The 20,319-nt window shown below is 42.9% G+C and overlaps 1 protein-coding gene across 1 annotated transcript; it reads right to left on the reverse strand.

The window, feature by feature from the left end:
• Positions 1–17,118: 17,118 nt before the first annotated feature.
• On the reverse strand, positions 17,119–18,295 carry LOC147984927 (uncharacterized). The gene is made up of 2 exons (XM_087541322.1): positions 18,135–18,295; positions 17,119–17,539 (listed from the first exon to the last, which is right to left on the reverse strand). The coding sequence occupies exons 1-2, from the start codon at positions 18,293–18,295 to the stop codon at positions 17,119–17,121; spliced, it is 582 nt and encodes a 193-aa protein (XP_087397448.1).
• Positions 18,296–20,319: the final 2,024 nt, after the last annotated feature.

A 20,319-nucleotide genomic window follows, 5' to 3' on the forward strand; every position in this document is an offset into this window, starting at 1 on the left:
CTCTCCATAAAAAAGGAACGAGTTGACATGGAAAACATTTCCATACATAGCGTCAGGACTATGCCTGTTGCATTAGCAACACAGTGCCAACTCGGCTTCACTTCCACGCACCTCACAGTTACTCACCAGAGAAAATGCATGTAACACACGCATGGACAAACGTGACTCTGGATAATAACAATACTTGCCTCCGTTGTTTTCACGTCCATTCCTCTCCAAGAGAACGAGTGAGCGGAATCATTTGGAAATACCAAAAGCATACAACCGTGGTAACTTGACTCTGAACAATGCGTTAACATGCTTCCCATGAGTTCATGTCCATGCCTCTCCAAATGAACTGGCGAGCGGAATCGTTTGGAACACAAAGAACCATGAAACATGACTCTCTCTAATAACAAACAATGCCTCCTTGGAACGCAACACCGCGACTCTCCACAAAAAAGCAATGAGGTGACAAGGAAAATATTTCCATACACGGTGTCAGGAGTGTGCCTATTGCATTAGCAACACAGTGCCAACTCGGCTTCACTTCCACGCACCTCACAGTGACTCGCCAGAGAAAATGCATGTAACGCATGCGTGGACAAACGCGACCCTAGCTAATAACAATACTTGCCCCCACCGTTTTCACATCCATTCCTCTCCAAGAGAACGAGCGAGCGGAATCATTTGGAAATACCAAAAGCATACAACTGTTGTAACTAGACTCTGACCAATCCGTTAACATGCTTCCCATGAGTTCATGTCCATGCCTCTCCAAATGAACTGTCGAACGGAATCGTTTGGAACACAAAGAACCATGAACTTAACTCCGAGTAATGCCAAGCCATGCCCCTGTGGATCACACAACAACACTAAAATAAAAAAATGCTAACATCCCACCGACTAACAGTTGAGATGGCAAGCAAAAAACAAGCTCATGGAAGTACACAGAAAATTTCACCAATCTTGATGTCCAAACGGACGGTCGAAGATTCGAGACGCTTCGCCATTTCCATAGGAGGGTGAGCGCTGGTGGCCTCACTTCCATGCGCTTCACCATGGAACGTCATAGAAAACGTCCGTAACACGTGCAGACACGAACGTGACTCTGGGTAACACCAAACCATGCCCACGTGGATGTCACCACACTAAAATAAAAAAACGCTCCCGTAGTTGAGCAAGCAAGGAAAAAAACAAGCCCATCGAAGCCTACAGAAAGTTACACCAACCTTGATGTGAAACCGGACGGTCGAAGATTCGCGACGGTTCGACTATGTCCCTCTCTCCCTCCACTACTTACTTCCTTTTGCTTTCGCACCGAAAATCTAGAACACTTCACCAGTTCTCCTCTCTCGAACACCCTCCTCTCTCCTTCTGCCCGCATTGTCCAATCCACCAGACCAACCAAAAATCCAAATCGCGTTTGCCTCGCCCACCAGCCACCATCCACTTCGAGATACAGACAGTCGGTGGGTGCCCGAGAAAGCATCAAAAACCTCTCTCGGTGGCGGCGGCGACTGACGGCGATGACCCCTGCTCGCGGCGGAGGTACCAACAGAGAGCAAGGAGGAAAAGCAGCCTATGGATGCGACGAATCCCTCACAAGCAATCGAAGGTAAAAAAATATTAATCCATTACATTCCATTACCACAGTTCGATCAAAGCGATTTTCCCCCTTTTTGACGGACATGAACCCTAACCGCCACAAAAAACTGCATTTACAAAAAGTTTGTTTAGACTTTTCTAGCAAAATTGAAATAAGGTAGACACGCGTGCAATAAGATACTACCCCTATCTGCCACAGAAATCTGCTCGCAAGATATTTGCCTAAAACGTATTGTGCATGCCAGAACTATCTAGGACACTGCTCTAGATTCAAACCATGAAAGCATCCTTAAATTCAAAACCTGGTATTTACAGGAGATTCTATATATCCGTTAATTGTATCTGTTTCAAATTATGTGCCTCTCTCATATCAACATCCGTGCTCCAATAATAGATCTAGCTGTGTGCTTATAGCGTGAAACAATCTGTTCCTCTCTGAAAGTGTCATTTTTTTGTCCATGGGATGCATCTCCTCTTTTTGCTATGAAATTAAATTTTGCTTCTACTGCTGCTAACGCCAGGTCATTTTTAAGTAGCAAGGAATGGTAATAAGGAAAACAAGGTACCTGCAGAACAGTCTGCTGTGCAGCAAGGTACTATAAAAGGCTCACACAATCCATATAACAAAAACTATGTAGCAGCAGCAGTAAGTTAACCACTTACGTCCACACAATCCTGGGAAATTACACTTCGATGAAATTTTTCACACACTATGTGTATTATTATTCATTCGAGAACATTTTATCTTACCCTCTAAACCTTACAATTATATTTACAGAATATCATTTGTAGTGTTTTTCCCTATAAAAAAAGACTTCCCTTCACTGATATGGACTTGACAGCAGCCATACTGCTCACACCTGACCCTAATTTCTATCACCGATTAGCCAAACCAAGAGTTAGGAGGAAGTCTTGATATAACAAGAAAATAATGGATTGATCGCCTTTTAGCTCAGGAAATGAAAGAAAAGGGCTATCTTATGAATCTATGTAGATTAGGTTTCAGATTCTTTTTGTGCAGTCGTAGAAGACTTGGTTTTAAAACTATATCCCATTTATTTCGATTTTGCTACGTAATCCTTTTGTTACATAATCATCGTGCAGGTGACGGAGGTGCAGGAGGAGATATTGAAACGATTTTGTCTGAACTTAATAGTGCATATCCAAAAAAACACTCATCTCTCCTGACCCGTCAGAAAAAAGAACGAAGTGGAACATGGAGAACGAAGCACCCGAGCAAGTGATAGCACCAACTTCAAGCAGGGAGCTACAAAAAGAGAGGCCATGAGAAACCAGGACTGTCATTCCTCCTAGAACAAAAAGACAAAAGATAAAGGACAAAACTCAACTCATCAGCGACAGTGCTACCTTGCAGCAGCAGCAGCCAAGACCTCTAATGGTGCTCCCGCCAGCAGTTACAGGGGTCAAGAATGAACTAACTAAAACCAAGAATAAAAACAAAATACAACGGTTGGAAGAAGACGAGGATGATGCCAGCAAAGAGTCAAAGTGTGATGCTGCCGATGACGAACAAAACATGATGATGATCTCATTCGTATAGAGGGCGATGACGCCGTAGGGAACAACGGTGGCGCCGCAGAGGACAGCAACAATGATGTAAAACACATTTTCTCTACAGATTTTTCCTACCGCTTTTCACCCATGAAAACCAAACCATCCTCAATAACAAAACAATCTTTTTCTACACAGGTAAAACCAAGACAGAAGCGGACAAAGAGGATAAAGACAAGTGGAAAATAATTGGCAGCACCAACGGATGATGAACATGAGGCAACAACAAATAAGGACAAATGTGAAATCAAGGCAGGAGCAACATTTGATCAGGTCAATAGAGCATGGAACTTACTAGAAGAACGTCACCGGCAAGATGTTAGGATGGCCGGGTTTGGAAGCATGGAGGAATGCCAAATAAAGCGCTCCATCTGCAAACCGCTTGCAGCACACATCTACGACAACCTAGACACAGAAAGCATGACAATAACATTCCGTGATGCTGATCAGCAGAAAGAAATCAATATTACCAAGGAAGCTATACACAAGGTGTTTGGATACCCAAACGGCACAGAAAGGTCAGCACCAAGGCCAGCGAAGAGCCCAACTTTAATGAAACAACTGATCACAGAACTTGGCCTCAATAAAATGGATTTCCATAACGACGATCTGTTTAAAGAACTACAAAAGTTGGTGAAAGTAGATGAGGAACAATCAAACAGGAAATCAGTTAAAATATTTTTCCTTATTTTTTCCACAACGTTTTCTGTGGAACAACCTCCCCTACCTTCAGCAAACAAGCCATTATGGTCAAGGACTTGGACTATCCAGAAATGGCAAAGATGGATTTCTGTGAGGTAATCGTCAAAAGTATTAAGGAAGGAGCCAAGATATGGCAGAAGCACAGGTTGTTGCCTCAGGAAGAAAAGAACAAAAAGCATCTCAATGGTTTGGCACAGGGACCAATAATAGTGTACCTCGACTCCCTGCTGTTGCCGACCGACACAATAGAAATGCGCAAGATTGCAAAGACAATGGACAAGACATCATTACCACGAGCAAACCACCTAAAAGAGAGTGACCTAAAGAAAATAGCTAGAGCAGACATGAAAAGGGACGAAAAAGCATGACCAGATGACTATGAATTTGGCAAGATAAAGGTATAGCCCTATTGAATATATATGCATTATCCCTTATAAAAACGGTTTCCAGTCTAACCAATTCCATTGCCGAAACAATACAGACATGGAAAGGAACAACGGAGAGGATCTTCTATGCCAGCATAGCAACACCTTTGTATTCAATATAGATGATACCAGCACAACAACAGGAGCACCAGCAGACGACCAAGCTACTACCGCCTCCAACCAAGCGCCAGGATGAAGCACATGTCAGCACGAGTGGAAGCAAGGAACCAGTCACAGGCACTAGCACAGGATCATATGAAATATTTGGAAGCATAGAAGAAATGTTGAAACAAGTACTCGACGAAACAAAAAAGATACCGGGAATGAAGACCAGGGCTGGACACCAATGCAGCGGACAAGAGCAGGAATTAGATGAAAACATGAAGAACTCAGTGGTGCAACAAACAACGACCCTGATTGATTCTCTCGAACAACTTAGGAAATTTTAGGACATTGTTTGCAGAGTGAGCTTACCAGAGGAGGCGACGCTGAAGTTGCAGGATGGAGCAGACGTAGGAGCCACAACTGCACTTGTACATGGCAACCACACGAAAGAAGCCGTAGCCACAGTAGAACCAGGAGGGAGGAGAAAAATGAAGAAGGAAGAACAAGACCAACCAAACAAACATGAAAGTAAGAAAAGAATAACAAAATCAAGAACACAAACCTCGAGAATTAGCCAGAGGGAGACAAAAGAACATAACAAGGTGCAAAAAGAGCAAAGGAAGGAGCACGTATCAACCAATACAGCAAGTGCCGAAGGATAGCAAGAACAAGGTAGAAAAGGAGCTGCAGAAGTAGAGAATCAAGATGAGAAACAGGTAAATGAGAACAAATACATCATCCATGTGACTCGAAAGCGATGCTTTTAAACTTGAACTTAAAAAATCTGTCTTCGATTCTGTCAGGAACATGGCAAGAGAACGCCACCGGAACATAAAGGCCAACAACAACATGTCATCAAGAACACCGAGCAAGAGGATGGAAGCAATAGAACAAGCAACCCGACAACAGATGTTTCTCCCTCAAGAGTGTCAACAGGAGCAGTACAAGAGACGAACATGATCGAAGGCAGCAAAGACGTGAGTATAAAAAATCAGTCTCTTCTTTCTAAAAAGTCTCTTCTCTTTAAACTAGAAACAGTCTTGAATTAACTGACAAATCTGTAACAAAATATACACTCAGTCGGACAAGTATCATATCAACGCTCCCGCAAGTGAGGCACGGGTTGATCTAGCATCGATCGTTAATAACACTACACAAAAACAAGAAGAAAACAACAAAGAAGAGGTAAAACTTCCAAACCCACTTTGCCCAAATACCGTCAACTCATATTGTTTCATCTATCAGGTATTACAAGCACAACAAAGAGAAGAGGATGCCCATGCAAAACAGAAAGTTGATATAGAAGAGCTTTTCAGCACAAGAGCATTTCAGATGACTGATACTGGGGAGAAAGCCTCAGACACTGCACTTGGTGACACAGCCAAGGCTGGTATACAAAGCAAAGAAAAAGTGGACGCACAAATGGATGTCGCAACCACCGGCGCAAAGGTAAAATTCAACAAGAACCATTTTTCCAAAATTTATAAGAAATGTACTGCCCAGCACAAGCTGTCACAGTAATACAAGAATTACAAGCAATGAATCATGCTTTTCCTTTTTCATGAAATGCAGGAAACATACGAGGACGGTCATGCCGAAGAATATCAAGGAGTACTAACAGAACAAACCAAAAAACAAGGGCAAATGGCGACTAAAACGGTACCCAGTACACCGACCAAAGAGCAGTCTTCACGTGACAAACACAACCGAGAAGACATGCCACAAGCATCGAAGACCAATGAGGTAAAGCTACACGCACCTGCTCCTACAACGTTAAAACAAAAAAGTTATGCATGCATAGATGAAGTCCAAAATTTATTTACATTTTTTGATTGAACAGAAGAAAGAAACAAATGAAGCAGAAGATGTGCCTCAAGAAGCAAGAGAAAGTGCTGCTATCGCTCGACAATGTACAAAAACTCCACAAGACAGAGAAGAAGTGACAGGAATGGCAAAAGAGAGATTGAATGTAGAGGTCAAGCTAAAAAACCTCTTTCTATAGCATATAAAAAATGCACCGACCAGAAAGAAACACAGACACATTTTAATTACTTTTTTGCGTTCCAACAGATGCAAGAAACAGAGGAGAGCACCAATATTCAAGACCAACAAACACAACAACAGAAGGGAATGGAACAAGCAGAAGATGTTCTTCCAACAACGGACAGCGTAACCGCCGTAGACCAAGCCAGAAAACCTTCGCTGTCCGAGCAAGAAATAATAGGGATGGCAATGTCGACGCAAAAGATTGAAAAGGTGAAGTGAGATAACCTGCTTTTAAGGAAATTAGATATTTGAGTGAAAAAGACACAAATGCAATCTCATTTACCTACCTCTATGTCTCAACAGCCACAAGACAAAAACGACGACACCACGGATCAACAAAATGAAAAAGATCCAGAGGAGCTCCAAAAATCTCCACTCACCGAAGAAAAGCTCGAAGAGGCAGCACCCGCGGAAACGACTGAAAAGGTGAAGTTACAAAAAAACGTTCAAAGACACACTAAACATTTGAGTATTTTTCTTAGGGAACGGACACTAAACTACAATGAAAATAACGAGCATATTTAATTATTTTTTAACCACGCTTTTGCATGATAACGCAGAAACCTCAACAAGACACGCACGCAGACACAAGCAAAGAAGCAACGGGCCACGGTGCATTGGAAAACCATGCACCAAACATTCCAGAGAGAGAGAGAGAGAGAGTCACACAATAACAAGAAAAAGGCCGCACCATCAGACAAGAAAGATTGTCCTGTAAAAGATGTTGCCGCCACAAACACGATAGTAAGCCAGGAAAGCACTCAAACAGAACGTGAACCATTGATCATACAAATCCTGGCCATCGAAGAAGGCACAAAAGATGAAGGGATTGAACGCCTGTACAACAACGTCATGACAGTGAATAAGGACAAAGGGTAAGTTCATGTTACCACCAAAGAATTATATTCTTCCAATGATTTCCTCCCTTAAACATTTTACATGTATACCTGTATATATATATGTGTGTGTGTGTGTTGCAGGCACGAGATTTTTATAAATACAGAGACGTCAACAGTAAAGGTCAGCCTCATGGCAGAAAGCTTCGAGACTAGAAAGGCAGTGCGCAGCGAAACCATGGCAGTCATGCTACAGATGTTGAAAAAGCAATTCAGGGGCACAAAGAGAAAGATTCTATCAACATATAACACCGTAAGTAAACCTCAAGTTTCAACAATGAATATCACTCTATCGATCAATCAACCTTTCTGTACAAATGAATTTACAAATCTCTTTTACGCACATGTGACAAAAAAACATGCATCAATACGCATGGCCAACCATGAAGATACATTGGAGTTCAAAAATAAAGACGAAGCACACGTCAGAGACAAGACAATGCCTAAAAGGCTTAAAAGATTCCTTGATCTGGAAGAAGGAGAGCAACTACAAGATTTCGACATAGTAAGCACATCTCATGTTACAGATAAGAAATACAATCTCGGCACTACAATTCCGTCTAATGATCAACAAATCATGACTAAATCTAAGAAGGATCCCTTATTTATTTATTTTGCATTTTGTAGTTCTTTCTACCAGTTTGCATAGGCGGGCCTGTTCGAGAAGGGGTTGTGGGCCACTACTTCTTTGTTACAATAAACATGAAAAAAGAGCACTTTGAACTCCTTGACTCTTTACAAGTTGAATATCAAGGCACAATGGATTACTTTAACACAGTAACAAGAAGAGTAAAGAGGATATGGAAGCAAATAAGCAAATTGCTCCAGCTATCTCCAAGTAGTATTGACCATTTCGAAAAGGTCAAAATGCACGTGGCACTTCAGGGAGGAACGTAAGCACTACAAACCTTTCTCCTTTTCCTTACTCACTATAACAATTAAATTATTAATGCAATCCATAAAAACATAGGACGTTAGGACAACTTCACCTAAACTGCCCAACCATCTTTGGACAACGACAATAACCAATCATCCTTCTACCTGCAGACTCGACTGTGCGTTCTATATGTTCATGAACGCAAAGCAATACACCGACAGTGGAGAAACAGTGTACCTAACAGAAGAACAAGTCCCGGAGTTGAGGAAGAAAATTCTCTATCAAATAATCAACCAATACAGAGATACGACCGCACTGTCATTAATCAACTACACCAAAGGTTTCTCTTTCTGAAGACAACAAAGTAAAATTCTACTTATATAATTTTCAGAGACACACCAATAAGTTTTTATTTTTATTTTAACAGATATGCTGAACTTTGAGGTCGATATGGAAGACAGTGAAATGCAACGAATACATTGTGACATAATTCAAGAAGAGATTCCTCCAAGTCCCGAGCACATTGGGACGAGCGCTCAAGAGATACAAGTTATTGACATTAAAGACAGAAGCAGCGATGAGGAGAAAGAAGATTATCATGTGAGCAACAAGGATACCACCAAGGCGTCTGAAGAAGCACTCACGTAAGAACAAGCCCAGAGAGATGCTGGTTTATAGAGGGAACAACACGCGCAGCCGGACATTGATTTACAAAAGGAAGACGAACGAAAAGATCCACCGATAGAACCAGACAGACCACCCCCAGATAAAAAAGCAGAAGACATAGCAGGCTCTCCTTTAGAAGGTGATAATAGGACAAAGTGCGTACCAACTCGCCAACAAGAGCTTTCCAAACAGAACAAGAACCCTGTTGACGAAGATCGCAAAACAGGAACATCACCCGAGGTGAAACATGCACAAGAAGAAAAAAAGCAGAAAGAGAAGGATTTAACAGAAAATATACTTGAACAGAGGAAACGCGATGCTGCAGTCTCAGTAGACCCGAGCATCAAAAACAACAACACACAAAAGGAAACACCAACACCTAGGCAGCCTAATGAGCAGGCGCAGTTAGGTCACGACATGAAAAAGGCAAGGCATCTTGCAAGAGTACAGACAAGTTCCCAAAAACCCTCAACGATTCAATCATCAGAGATCAGCTCAGCAAACATAATCTCAATTAAGAGGCCATTCAAACGACCAAGTAAGGAACCTGGGTAAGTCAAGGTTGCATCACTTGTTCCAGGAGATTTCACTTGTATGAAAAAGGCCATACAACTCTATACATATCTAATGAACCGACAAGGACAGAGAGAATGTGCAGGGTATGAAGATTCGCCTAGTTCCATGGAAACAATTACAGAGAGCTACGGATTCTCTAACATCCAACTAACAATTCACTCACCTACTTCCAAACCCTACTTGCAGACAAGTGCTATATAAATATAAAATCTCAAACCGAGAAGACTTCATTTCAGCAAAATCCTTCATGGAACAAGCAGGAAAAGAAGAAACACAGATGGAGGGCTCCATGCTGAACGCGTCACTGGAGGAATGGATAGAACAAGAACAATTCAACCCAGACGACACCATTGTACTCCCTGCAGGTTTCGCAAATGTATGCATACCTCACCCACAAAAACACCACCGCCATTACTACGATAGAATATTTAACTAAAACCACACTCTCTTTCTTGAAGCTGGTGCTCGGTCTCAATTATGATAATGGAGAGCTATCAAAATTCAACGAGGACGATGCACTAAAAGGATTTGAACTCCTCGTGGGAGGTAAAGACATCCTCCATTCGAAGATGGTAAGTTCAGTATTATTACTTAGCACATGACCTATTCTCTTTGAGCTTCAACGATAAAATGAAATTCAATTTTTAAATCAACAATGATCTCCTCTCTCAACATAGATCATGATACCTCATCACACAAACAACCACTAACTCTCTATGTACTGAACAAGTACAGAGATAGCATCGACATCCTTGACTCACTAAACTACGTAAACTAAGATGATTTGTCTTGGAGTCAACACCACATGCATCAAGAAGAACTGGTACGTACTTTTTGTACATTGATTTGCTCTTTTCCTCATGATAGTATGATACTCTTACTTTTCTCAATGCTGCACCTAGACAACAAAACCATAATGCAATAACAGATGAGAAGGATGTCTGTGCTGATGAACAAGCACCACAAACTAAAACACAAGAACGAACCAGACTGGGAAAGGATAGCAGAAAGGCCTCACAGGGTCTGCACACCAAAGCAAGAAGGAACACAATGTGGTCACTTCACGACCCAATTTGCGAAATACTAGAATGGGAAAGAACTGGTCAAGGACAGAGAGGATTTTCATGTAAGTTACCACTACATACACGTCAAATAACTTGATTTCTTTATTACTGTAATTAGTTTATTAACAATTGTGAACAATACGTAACTACAAACCATACATTTTCACATGCCTGCAGCCCAGCAAGGTCGATACTGAATGTAAACCGGAGTACGTATACACACTCACATTCGGTAAAACCAACCAAATAAAGGACCATCAACTTCCTGGAAAACTCAAAGATTACAAACCAGAGACTACAAACCTTTTTTCACCCATGAAAGGTAATATAACTATTTTCATTTTTACCATCAGTCAACATTACTAGAGCTTCAAATATTTCTTTTAGAAACAACAACCATAATTTTTTATCTGCTTTGACAGAGCGAGACGAAAAAAACCAGCATGAATCAGAGAGCAGCAAGAAATACCCGCAACACCGGCATTTGTTTCTACACGTGGATAAGGCAAACGAGCTCTACAACATAGTCATGAGTGACACATGGCAGGATGAATTCAAAAGGTAACTTGGTTCCTTTTACACCTCAAATTATTTAAAGTTAGGCAACAATCACACAAATAAGAAAGGAAACTAGAAAGAACCTTAAATTCCTGTTTATCAGCTTACTTAGTTAATGTTTCTGAACAAAAAATTCTTCTACTGCCCTGTATGTAAGCAGAAAAGTAGTATTCTCGAGAGATCAACCACAGAGCAAAAGCACAACTCTTACTGGATCAAAGCTAAAGCAAATATTTGGGCCTGCAAACAAGAAAAAATGTCAAGGAATGGAAAAGAAGGTGCTCGATGAGTTAGCAGAAGCATGGGAAAGCAGCAACCAAACTATACACAAAAGACATAGACTATTATTAGGCCCAAGCTTTGCAGAGGTAAATTTCAAAAAAAAATCACAGTGATCATATAAACTCATCTTTTTTGAACTATTGTTTAATCTCTTGGTACCGATCTATTTTTTCTAACTCGTTTTTATCATTTTTTATTTGTTGCCTGCAGCATATTCTGGGTTTAAAGGATAAAAGAAAATCTATGAAGAACTTCAGAGATGATTTCACACGAGAAAAGGATGTCTTGGTTCCTTTGTTCCTTCAGAAATGTCAATCAGAGAAGCTCAAAACAGCAAAAATGGTAATAGCATTTTCCATACAACAAAAAAATCAGCATTTCAAACAGAATACTATATTCTAAACTCTCCTCTAACAATAAAACTTTTATACCACAGGTATTCATGCCATTTGAAAAGGAAGACCGATACACACTATTCGTGCTCGACAGATATAGAAGGCAGCTTCAAATCATCGAACCTGAAGAAACCTCTCTTGAAGAATTGAAGAGGCAAGAATACCTGAAAAATCAACATGATCGACACGTGCATGATGGCAAACTAATTAAGCACAGTGCTAACATGGAAAACAACGAAGCCATCAATGAAAAGGAGAATAACAAATACCAGAACCATAAAGACAAACTGGTATGAATTGTAAATAACGCCATCTTTCAGTTTTACAAATTACACTACATGTCTCTCTAAAGCAAAAACAAAATGCAATTCCCTGGTTCCCAGGTTTAAAGAAGTATACGAAATATTACTGGGTGAAAAATTCGAAAAGGAAAAGACTAAATGGGATGTTCAATTTTTCCAGGGCGTTCCAAAGGTGAACAAAGGTGAAACCCCGTTTGCTGTTCTAAGGTTCCCACATCTCTTTGATGGCAACCACTTCGTCGAAGAGATAGATATTTTCGACGTAAGTTTTCGCTTAAAACTCGCAATAAATCTGCTAGATATCATACAACTGCATGACCTAATACTGATGTTTTTTTCTCCTTTTTTTCACTGAACTTTTTATAGGATGGGAGGAACAATGGAAAGCACAACAACTGTGCAGGACACTATTTAGTGATCAGAATACAATCGAACCCAGAGAAATGGGCGATGAGATTAGAAAGATCTACGACGACATCACGGAATAAAAAGTTGTTGATAAGCGAACGAGCCTAGCTCCATCGAAACATCATAAGATGGTTTGACCGCACATCATACTGTAATAATGAAGCAACATACTATTTTTATTGATGTAGTTCCTTGATTCTTCAGTAACCAAGCATTCAAACACAAGCCGGTGCCCCTAGACACTTCACAACTATCAATCCAGATGGTTGATGACCATGCCCATAAAGCCCCAAGTCCGTCCCTAGAGATATGTGCGTCACGTCGACACGTCGTGACACTACATATTACTCACGCGTGACCACTGGTGACTTTGATGTTCCACAAACATTCACCCTCTCTACAACTGTGTGCTGCCGAATGCCACCAACCTACAACATGAATCTAGCGTGAGTAGAAACGTGACTCTCTAAATGAGTATTCAAACAAATGCATGTGGTGCCACCCACTCGCGTCGTTAGAGACATCACACCTGTGCATCCACAATGGTGCCTTCCTACCTCAGTATTAGCAGGCAAGCCTCTCCTACCACACCATCATGCATCCAGAGGGTTAAGGGCCAGTGATGCCGCTCAAAGCCCCACACCACTCCATGCCCATGATGCCAGACACGCGTGACTCTCTAGAGGCTTCACAATGGTGACTCCCTAACTGCGTATTCGGAAGCATACCTCTGGTATCACACTTTTGAACATCCACAGGATTGATAGATGTTCGCAACAACAAAAACCCCACTTCCGTGCCTCTTGGGTCTTCACCTCCGTGCCTTCTATAACTGCATCCACGTGCCTAACGTGTCACGCCCCGCAACTCTTACATGGTCGCGGTACCACGCCCATGTCTCTTCACAAATGTCACAATAGTGCATCTCTAATCGACCATGCCAACACATGCCTCTGAGACCACACTATTGTGCACCCACAATGTTGATACCCGTGCATCGAGAAGTCGCAATACCGTGCCTTGCGTACCTGGATCCAGGTGCCTCTCTCACATGACACTTGCCATGACTCTTACATGCCCCATGGTGTCGCACAACCTTGACTCTGCACACTTCCAAACCGTGACCATGTAACTTTGTATTCGGAGCTCAGCTCTGCTACTCCGTCCACGTGCCGCTGGATGCTTGTGATGCCTTCATTTCTGTAGAGACTTCCATTCCGTGCCTCCGGCCCCTGTAGTAACACACGCCGGTGGCTCTAGAGACTGCAAACATGTGCCTCTCTAACTACGTATTCCGACCCATGCCACTCCTGCCACTCCTAGAGAAGCCGCGCTTGTGTGCACAACTAAACTGTAGTAAGCGTAAAAAGACTGCTTTGTATTTTGTTGTTTTTAGAGTAAAAAGAAACATCAATACTTCAAAATCACATGATTGCTGAATAAACATAGTACTTAGCAAGCTAAATAACTTGCTCAATCACATAAACAAGCTACAACTCAACATAAGGAAACTTGTTCAACCTGATACAGATGACATTAGAAACTGCTTTGTTCTAATAGAAGTAAACTATGAACCTGATACAATAGAAAGGACAAGCATAAACACAAGCAACTCCACGACCAGTTTCCTATGTTTTCTTCATCACTAGTATCTGTAGTAAGGATCGTCATAATTCTTCTCTGCCTCTTTTACACTCTCCATACCTTCTCTGAAGTTTTCAATTCTCTTCCATGACTCGTAGGTGGCATACGCCTCTATCGCTGCATACTCAATGAGGCAATTTGGCAGTGGGCTGATCCCCCACAGTTTATGGTCTTCAACCCTATCAATCTTATCCTAAATCTGTTTGTAGAATGGGTGGATCACGCTCCCTGCAACATCAGCCAAAGAGTGGTAACTCTTTCTTCCCTTGAAAGGAACTCTCCATTTGCGTTGGATGTCGATGTACTTGTCGGGGCTGATCTCCAAACCAGAACTTCACAGCATCTCTTTGTCACCTTCAATACTGAAGCCGCCAAAGGTGTAGAACATGTCCTCCTTCAGGAATGGGCGCAGGCTCTTGGGCCTGCAGGGGGATGACACATTTAAGGTGGATCCATCAAGTATCGATCAAGTACATGCTTATATAGTATGTATAATTCATGGACAATTTTTTTTCAGAAACTGCTATGCAGAGCTCAGAAAAAAATACAAACACAACATGTTATTTTTATTTTTGGTATTTACACTTGAATCAATTACCTATATACTTCTTAGCCATGTTAACACATCAATTCAAGAAACTGAACTACACTAGAACATGAAATATAGAAACTACACTAGAACAGAAAGTACACTAGAACATCATGTTCAGAAAATAATCTCGTACATCAAATCCATAAATTAATCTAGCGCATCAAATACATAAACTGATCTGGTGAGTCAAGTTCAAAATCTATTCTGCTGCATCTACTTTAGAAACTTCACTGATACATCAAGTCAATAAACTAATTTAATCAAATTTTAGGGTGAAAGACTAATTAAACAGAAGCATGGAGATGTTGAAACTGTAGTATGGTTCACCATTTTGTTGCCGCGGTGATGTGATATACCAAACAGAGTTCCTCCACGCATAACTGTAGAACTGCTGCCCTCTACAGAGGTTCGTCCTCCCTGGTTTACTCGACATCAACGCTGATGTACTGAGGGTACAAGCCATAGACCCTCTTCAGGATCCTGTTGATCATCTTGTCGGCTTCCTCAGGATTGCTGGTGCATACGACATCCAACTTTCCTTGCCGTGGATGTCAACCTCCTTGAGGTGCACTTTGTAGTCGTGCTCCTGACCGGGGACCTGAACGTCGTCGACCTCGGTGCTCTAGTCGGACGTCTCACCATGGGGATGCTTGGCAGATGTTTCCTCCGCCATTACACTCCTGCAGCGATGGCCGCCTTGACACAAAGATTGTGAGGAGATGCTAGTTGAGATGGAACAGCAATAGTGTTTTCGGAATTGAGCGGCTATGGAAGCGTAGTTGCCCTTTTGTGCCAAGGTCTGGGTCATGGAGGAGGCGGTTGGACGCGGCCTCGTCGTGGTAGTGAGGGTGGAAGACATGCGCTCATCGCTGCTGTGCGTCGAGGCAACAGCCGAGTGGCAGTGCTCGCGGTTGCCGAGAAAAAGCAACCGTCAAGTCATCCGATTAAGCATGTAACAATTGTTATTGCTCGCACCTTTCCCGACGCACGCCGCTACTACCACACGACCAATGCTACACAGACTTCACACATGTGGACCCACAACTGATACTCTCTGAGTACTATTCGCACCGATGCCTCTACTACCAAACTTCCCGACGCATCACTCTCACGTGCTCGTGGTGACACACGCTCGTAACTCTAAAGACCGCACAAGTAAATCTCATACCCAGCTGCACTTATGTGCCAGTAGCCCTTGACCTTCCACTGTAGCATGAATATGGCGTGAGTACAAACGTGACTCTCTAAATGAGTATTCAAACAAATGCATGTGGTGCCATCCACTCGCGCCATTAGAGACCTCACACCTATGCATCCACAATGGTGCCTTCCTACCTCAGTATTAGCAGGCAAGCCTCTCCTACCACACCACCATGCATCCAGAGGGTTAAGGGCCAGTCATGCCTCTTAAAGCCTCACACCACTCCATGCCCGTGATGCCAGATATGCGTGACTCTCTAGAGGCTTCACAACCATGACTCCCTAACTGCGTATTCGGAAGAATGCCTCTGGTATCACACTTTTGAACATCCACATGATTGATAGCTGTTCGCAACAACAAAACCCCCACTTCCGTGCCTCTAGGGTCTTCACCTCCGTGCCTTCCATAACTGCATCCACGTGCCTAATGTGTCACGCTCCGCGACTCTTACATGGTCGCGGTACCATGCCCATGTCTCTTCACAAACGTCACAACAGTACATCTCTAACCGAGCATTCCAACACATGCCTCTGAGACCACAATTGTGCACCCACAACGTTGATACCCATGCATCGAGAAGTCGCAATCCCGTGCCTTGCGTACCTGGATCCAGGTGCCTCTCTCACATGACACTTGCCATGGCTCTTACATGCCCCATGGTGTCGCACTACCTGCACTCTGCACACTTCCAAACCATGACCCTGTAACTACGTATTCGGAGCTCATCTCTACTACTCCCTCCACGTTGCCCTAGATGCTTGTGGTGCCTTCATTTCTGTAGAGACTTCCATTCCGTGCCTCAGGCCCCTGTAGTAACACACGCCAGTGGCTCTAGAGACTGCAAACCTGTGCCTCTCTAACTGCGTATTCCGACCCATGCCACTCCTGCCACTCCTCAAGAAGTCGCGCTTGTGTGCACAAGTAAACTGTACTAAGCGTAAAAATACAGCTTTGTATTTTGTTGTTTTTAGAGTAAAAAGCAACATTACTACTTCAAAATCACACGATTGCTGAATAAACATAGTTCTTAGCAAGCTAAATAACTTGCTCAATCACATAAACAAACTACAACTTGACATAAGGAAATTTGTTTAACATGATACAGATGATATTAGAAACTGCTTCGTTCTAACAGAAGTAAAATACGAACCTGGTACAATAGAAAGGACAAGCATAAACACAAGAAACTCCACGACCAGCTTTCTATGTTTTCGTCATCATTAGTATCCGTAGTAAGGATCGTCATAAGTCTTCTCTGCCTCTTTTGCACTCTCCAGACCTTCTCTGATGTTTTCAATTCTCTTCCACGACTCGTAGGTGGCGTACGCATCTATTGCTGCATACTCAATGAGGTAATTTGGTAGTGGGCTGATCCCCCATAGTTTATGGTCTTCAACCCTATCAATCTTACCCTTCATTTGTGTGTAGAATAGGTGGATCATGCTCCCTGCAACATCAGCCAAAGAGTGGTACCTCTTTCTTCCCTTGAAAGGAACTCTCCTTTTGCGCTGGATGTCGATGTACTTGTTGGGGTTGATGTCCAAACCAGAACTTCGCAGCATCTCATTGTCACCTTCAATACTGAAGCCGGCAAAGGTGTAGAACCTGTCCTCCTTCAAGAACGGGCGCCCGCTCTTGGGCCTGCAGGGGATGGCACATTTAAGTGGATCCATCAAGTATCGACCAAGTACATGCTTATATAGTATGTATAATTCATGGACGAAAAAATTTCAGAAACTGCTATGCAGAGTTCAGAAATAAAATACAAGCACAACATGTTATTTTTATTTTTTGTAGTTACACTTGAATCAATTACCTATCTACTTCTTAGCCACATTAACACATCAATTCAAGAAACTGAACTACACTAGAACATGAAATATAGAAACTACACTAGAACAGAAAGTACACTAGAACATCAAGTTCAGAAAATAATCTCGTACATAAAATCCATAAATTTATCTAGTGCATCAAATACATAAACTGATCTGGTGAGTCAAGTTCAAAATCTATTCTGCTGCATCTACTTCAGAAACTTCACTGATACATCAAGTCAATAAACCAATTTAATCAAATTTCAGGGTGAAAAGCTAATTAAACAGAAGCATGGAGAGGTTGAAACTGTAGGATGGTTCTCCATTTTGTTGCCGCGGTGATGTGATATACCAAACAGAGTTCCTCCATGCATAACTATAGAACCGCTTCCCTCTGCGGACGTTCGTCCTCCCTGGTATACTCGACATCAACGCCGATGTACTGAGGGTACAAGCCGCAGACCCTCTTCAGGATCCTGCTGATCATCTTGTCAGCTTCCTTAGGATTGCTGGTGCATACGACATCCAGCTTTTCCTTGCCATGGATGTCAACCTCCTTGAGGTGCACTTTGTAGTCATGCATCTGACCGGGACCTGAATGTCGTCGACCTTGGTGCTCTAGTCGGACGTCTCACCATGGGGACGGTTGGCAGATGGTTCCTACGCCAATACAATCCTCCAGCGATGGCCGCCTTGACACATAGATTGTGAGGAGATGCTAGTTGAGATGGAACGGCAATAGTTTTTTCGGAATTGAGCGGCTATGGAAGCGCAGTTGCCCTTTTGTGCCAAGGTCTGGGTCATGGAGGAGGCGGTTGGACACGGCCTCGTCGTGGTAGTGAGGGTAGAAGACACGCGCTCGTCGTTGCTGCGCGTCGAGGCAAGCGCCGAGTGGCAGTGCTCGCTGTTGCCGGGAGAAAGCAACTGTCAAATCGTCTGATTAAGCACGTAACAAATGTTATTGCTCGCACCTTTCCCGACGCACGCCGCTACTACCACACGACCAATGCTGCACAGACTTCACACATGTGGACCCACAACCGATACTCTCTGAGTACTATTCGCACCGATGCCTCTACTACCAAACTTCCCGACGCATCACTCTCACGTGCCTGTGGTGACACACGCTCGCAACTCTAAATACTGCACAAGTAAATCTCATCCCCAGCTGCACTTATGTGCCAGTAGCCCTTGACCTTCCACTGTAGCATGAATCTAGCATGAGTACAAACCTGACTCTCTAAATGAGTATTCAAACAAATGCATGTGGTGCCACCCACTCGCGCCGTTAGAGACCTCACACATGTGCATCCACAATGGCGCCTTCCTACCACAGTATTAGCAAGCAAGCCTCTCCTACCACACCACCATGCATCCAGAGGGTTAAGGACCAGTGATGCCTCTCAAAGCCCCACACCACTCCATGCCCGTGATGCCAGACATGCGTGACTCTCTAGAGGCTTCACAACCGTGACTCCCTAACTGCGTGTTCGGAAGCATTCCTTTGGTATCACACTTTTGAACATCCACAGGATTGATAGCTGTTCGCAACAACAAAAACCCCACTTCCGTGCCTCTTGGGTCTTCACCTTCGTGCCTTCCGTAACTTCATCCACGTGCCTAACGTGTCACGCCCCGCGACTCTTACATGTTCGCGGTACCACGCCCATGTCTCTTCACAAACGTCACAACAATGCATCTCTAACCGAGCATTCCAACACATGCCTCTGAGACCACACTATTGTGCACCCACAACGTTGATACCCGTGCATCAAGAAGTCGCAATCCCGTGCCTTGTGTACCTGGATCCAGGTGCCTCTCTCACATGACACTTGCCAAGACTCTTAGATGCCCCATTGTGTCGCACTACCTTGACTCTGCACACTTCCAAACCATGACCCTATAACTATGTATTCGGAGCTCAGCTCTGCTACTCCGTCCACGTGCCTCTGGATGCTTGTGATGCCTTCATTTTTGTAGAGACTTCCATTCCGTGCCTCCGGCCCCTGTAGTAACACACGCCGGTGGCTCTAGAGACTGCAAACATGTGCCTCTCTAACTGCGTATTCCGACCCATGCCACTCCTGCCACTCCTCAAGAAGCCGCGCTTGTGTGCACAACTAAACTGTACTAAGCGTAAAAATACTGCTTTGTATTTTGTTGTTTTTTGAGTAAAAAGCAACATTACTACTTCAAAATCACACGATTGCTGAATAAACATAGTACTTAGCAAGCTACATAACTTGCTCAATCACATAAACAAACTACAATTTGACATAAGCAAACTTGTTTAACCTGATATAGATGACATTAGAAAATGCTTTGTTCTAACAGAAGTAAAATATGAACCTGATACAATAGAAAGGACAAGCATAAACACAAGCAACTCCATGACCAGTTTTCTATGTTTTCGTCATCACTAGTATCCGTAGTAAGGATCGTCATAATTCTTCTCTGCCTCTTTTGCACTCTCCAGACCTTTTATGATGTTTTCAATTCTCTTCCATGACTCGTAGGTGGCGTACGCATCTATCGCTGCATACTTAATGAGGTAATTTTGCAGTGGGCCGATCCCCCACAGTTTATGGTCTTCAACCCTATCAATCT

Source organism: Triticum urartu, chromosome 2A (assembly GCF_056163025.1).
Source record: "Triticum urartu cultivar PI428250 chromosome 2A, HENAU_Tu73, whole genome shotgun sequence".
In the NCBI taxonomy this organism is placed as follows: Eukaryota; Viridiplantae; Streptophyta; class Magnoliopsida; order Poales; family Poaceae; genus Triticum; species Triticum urartu.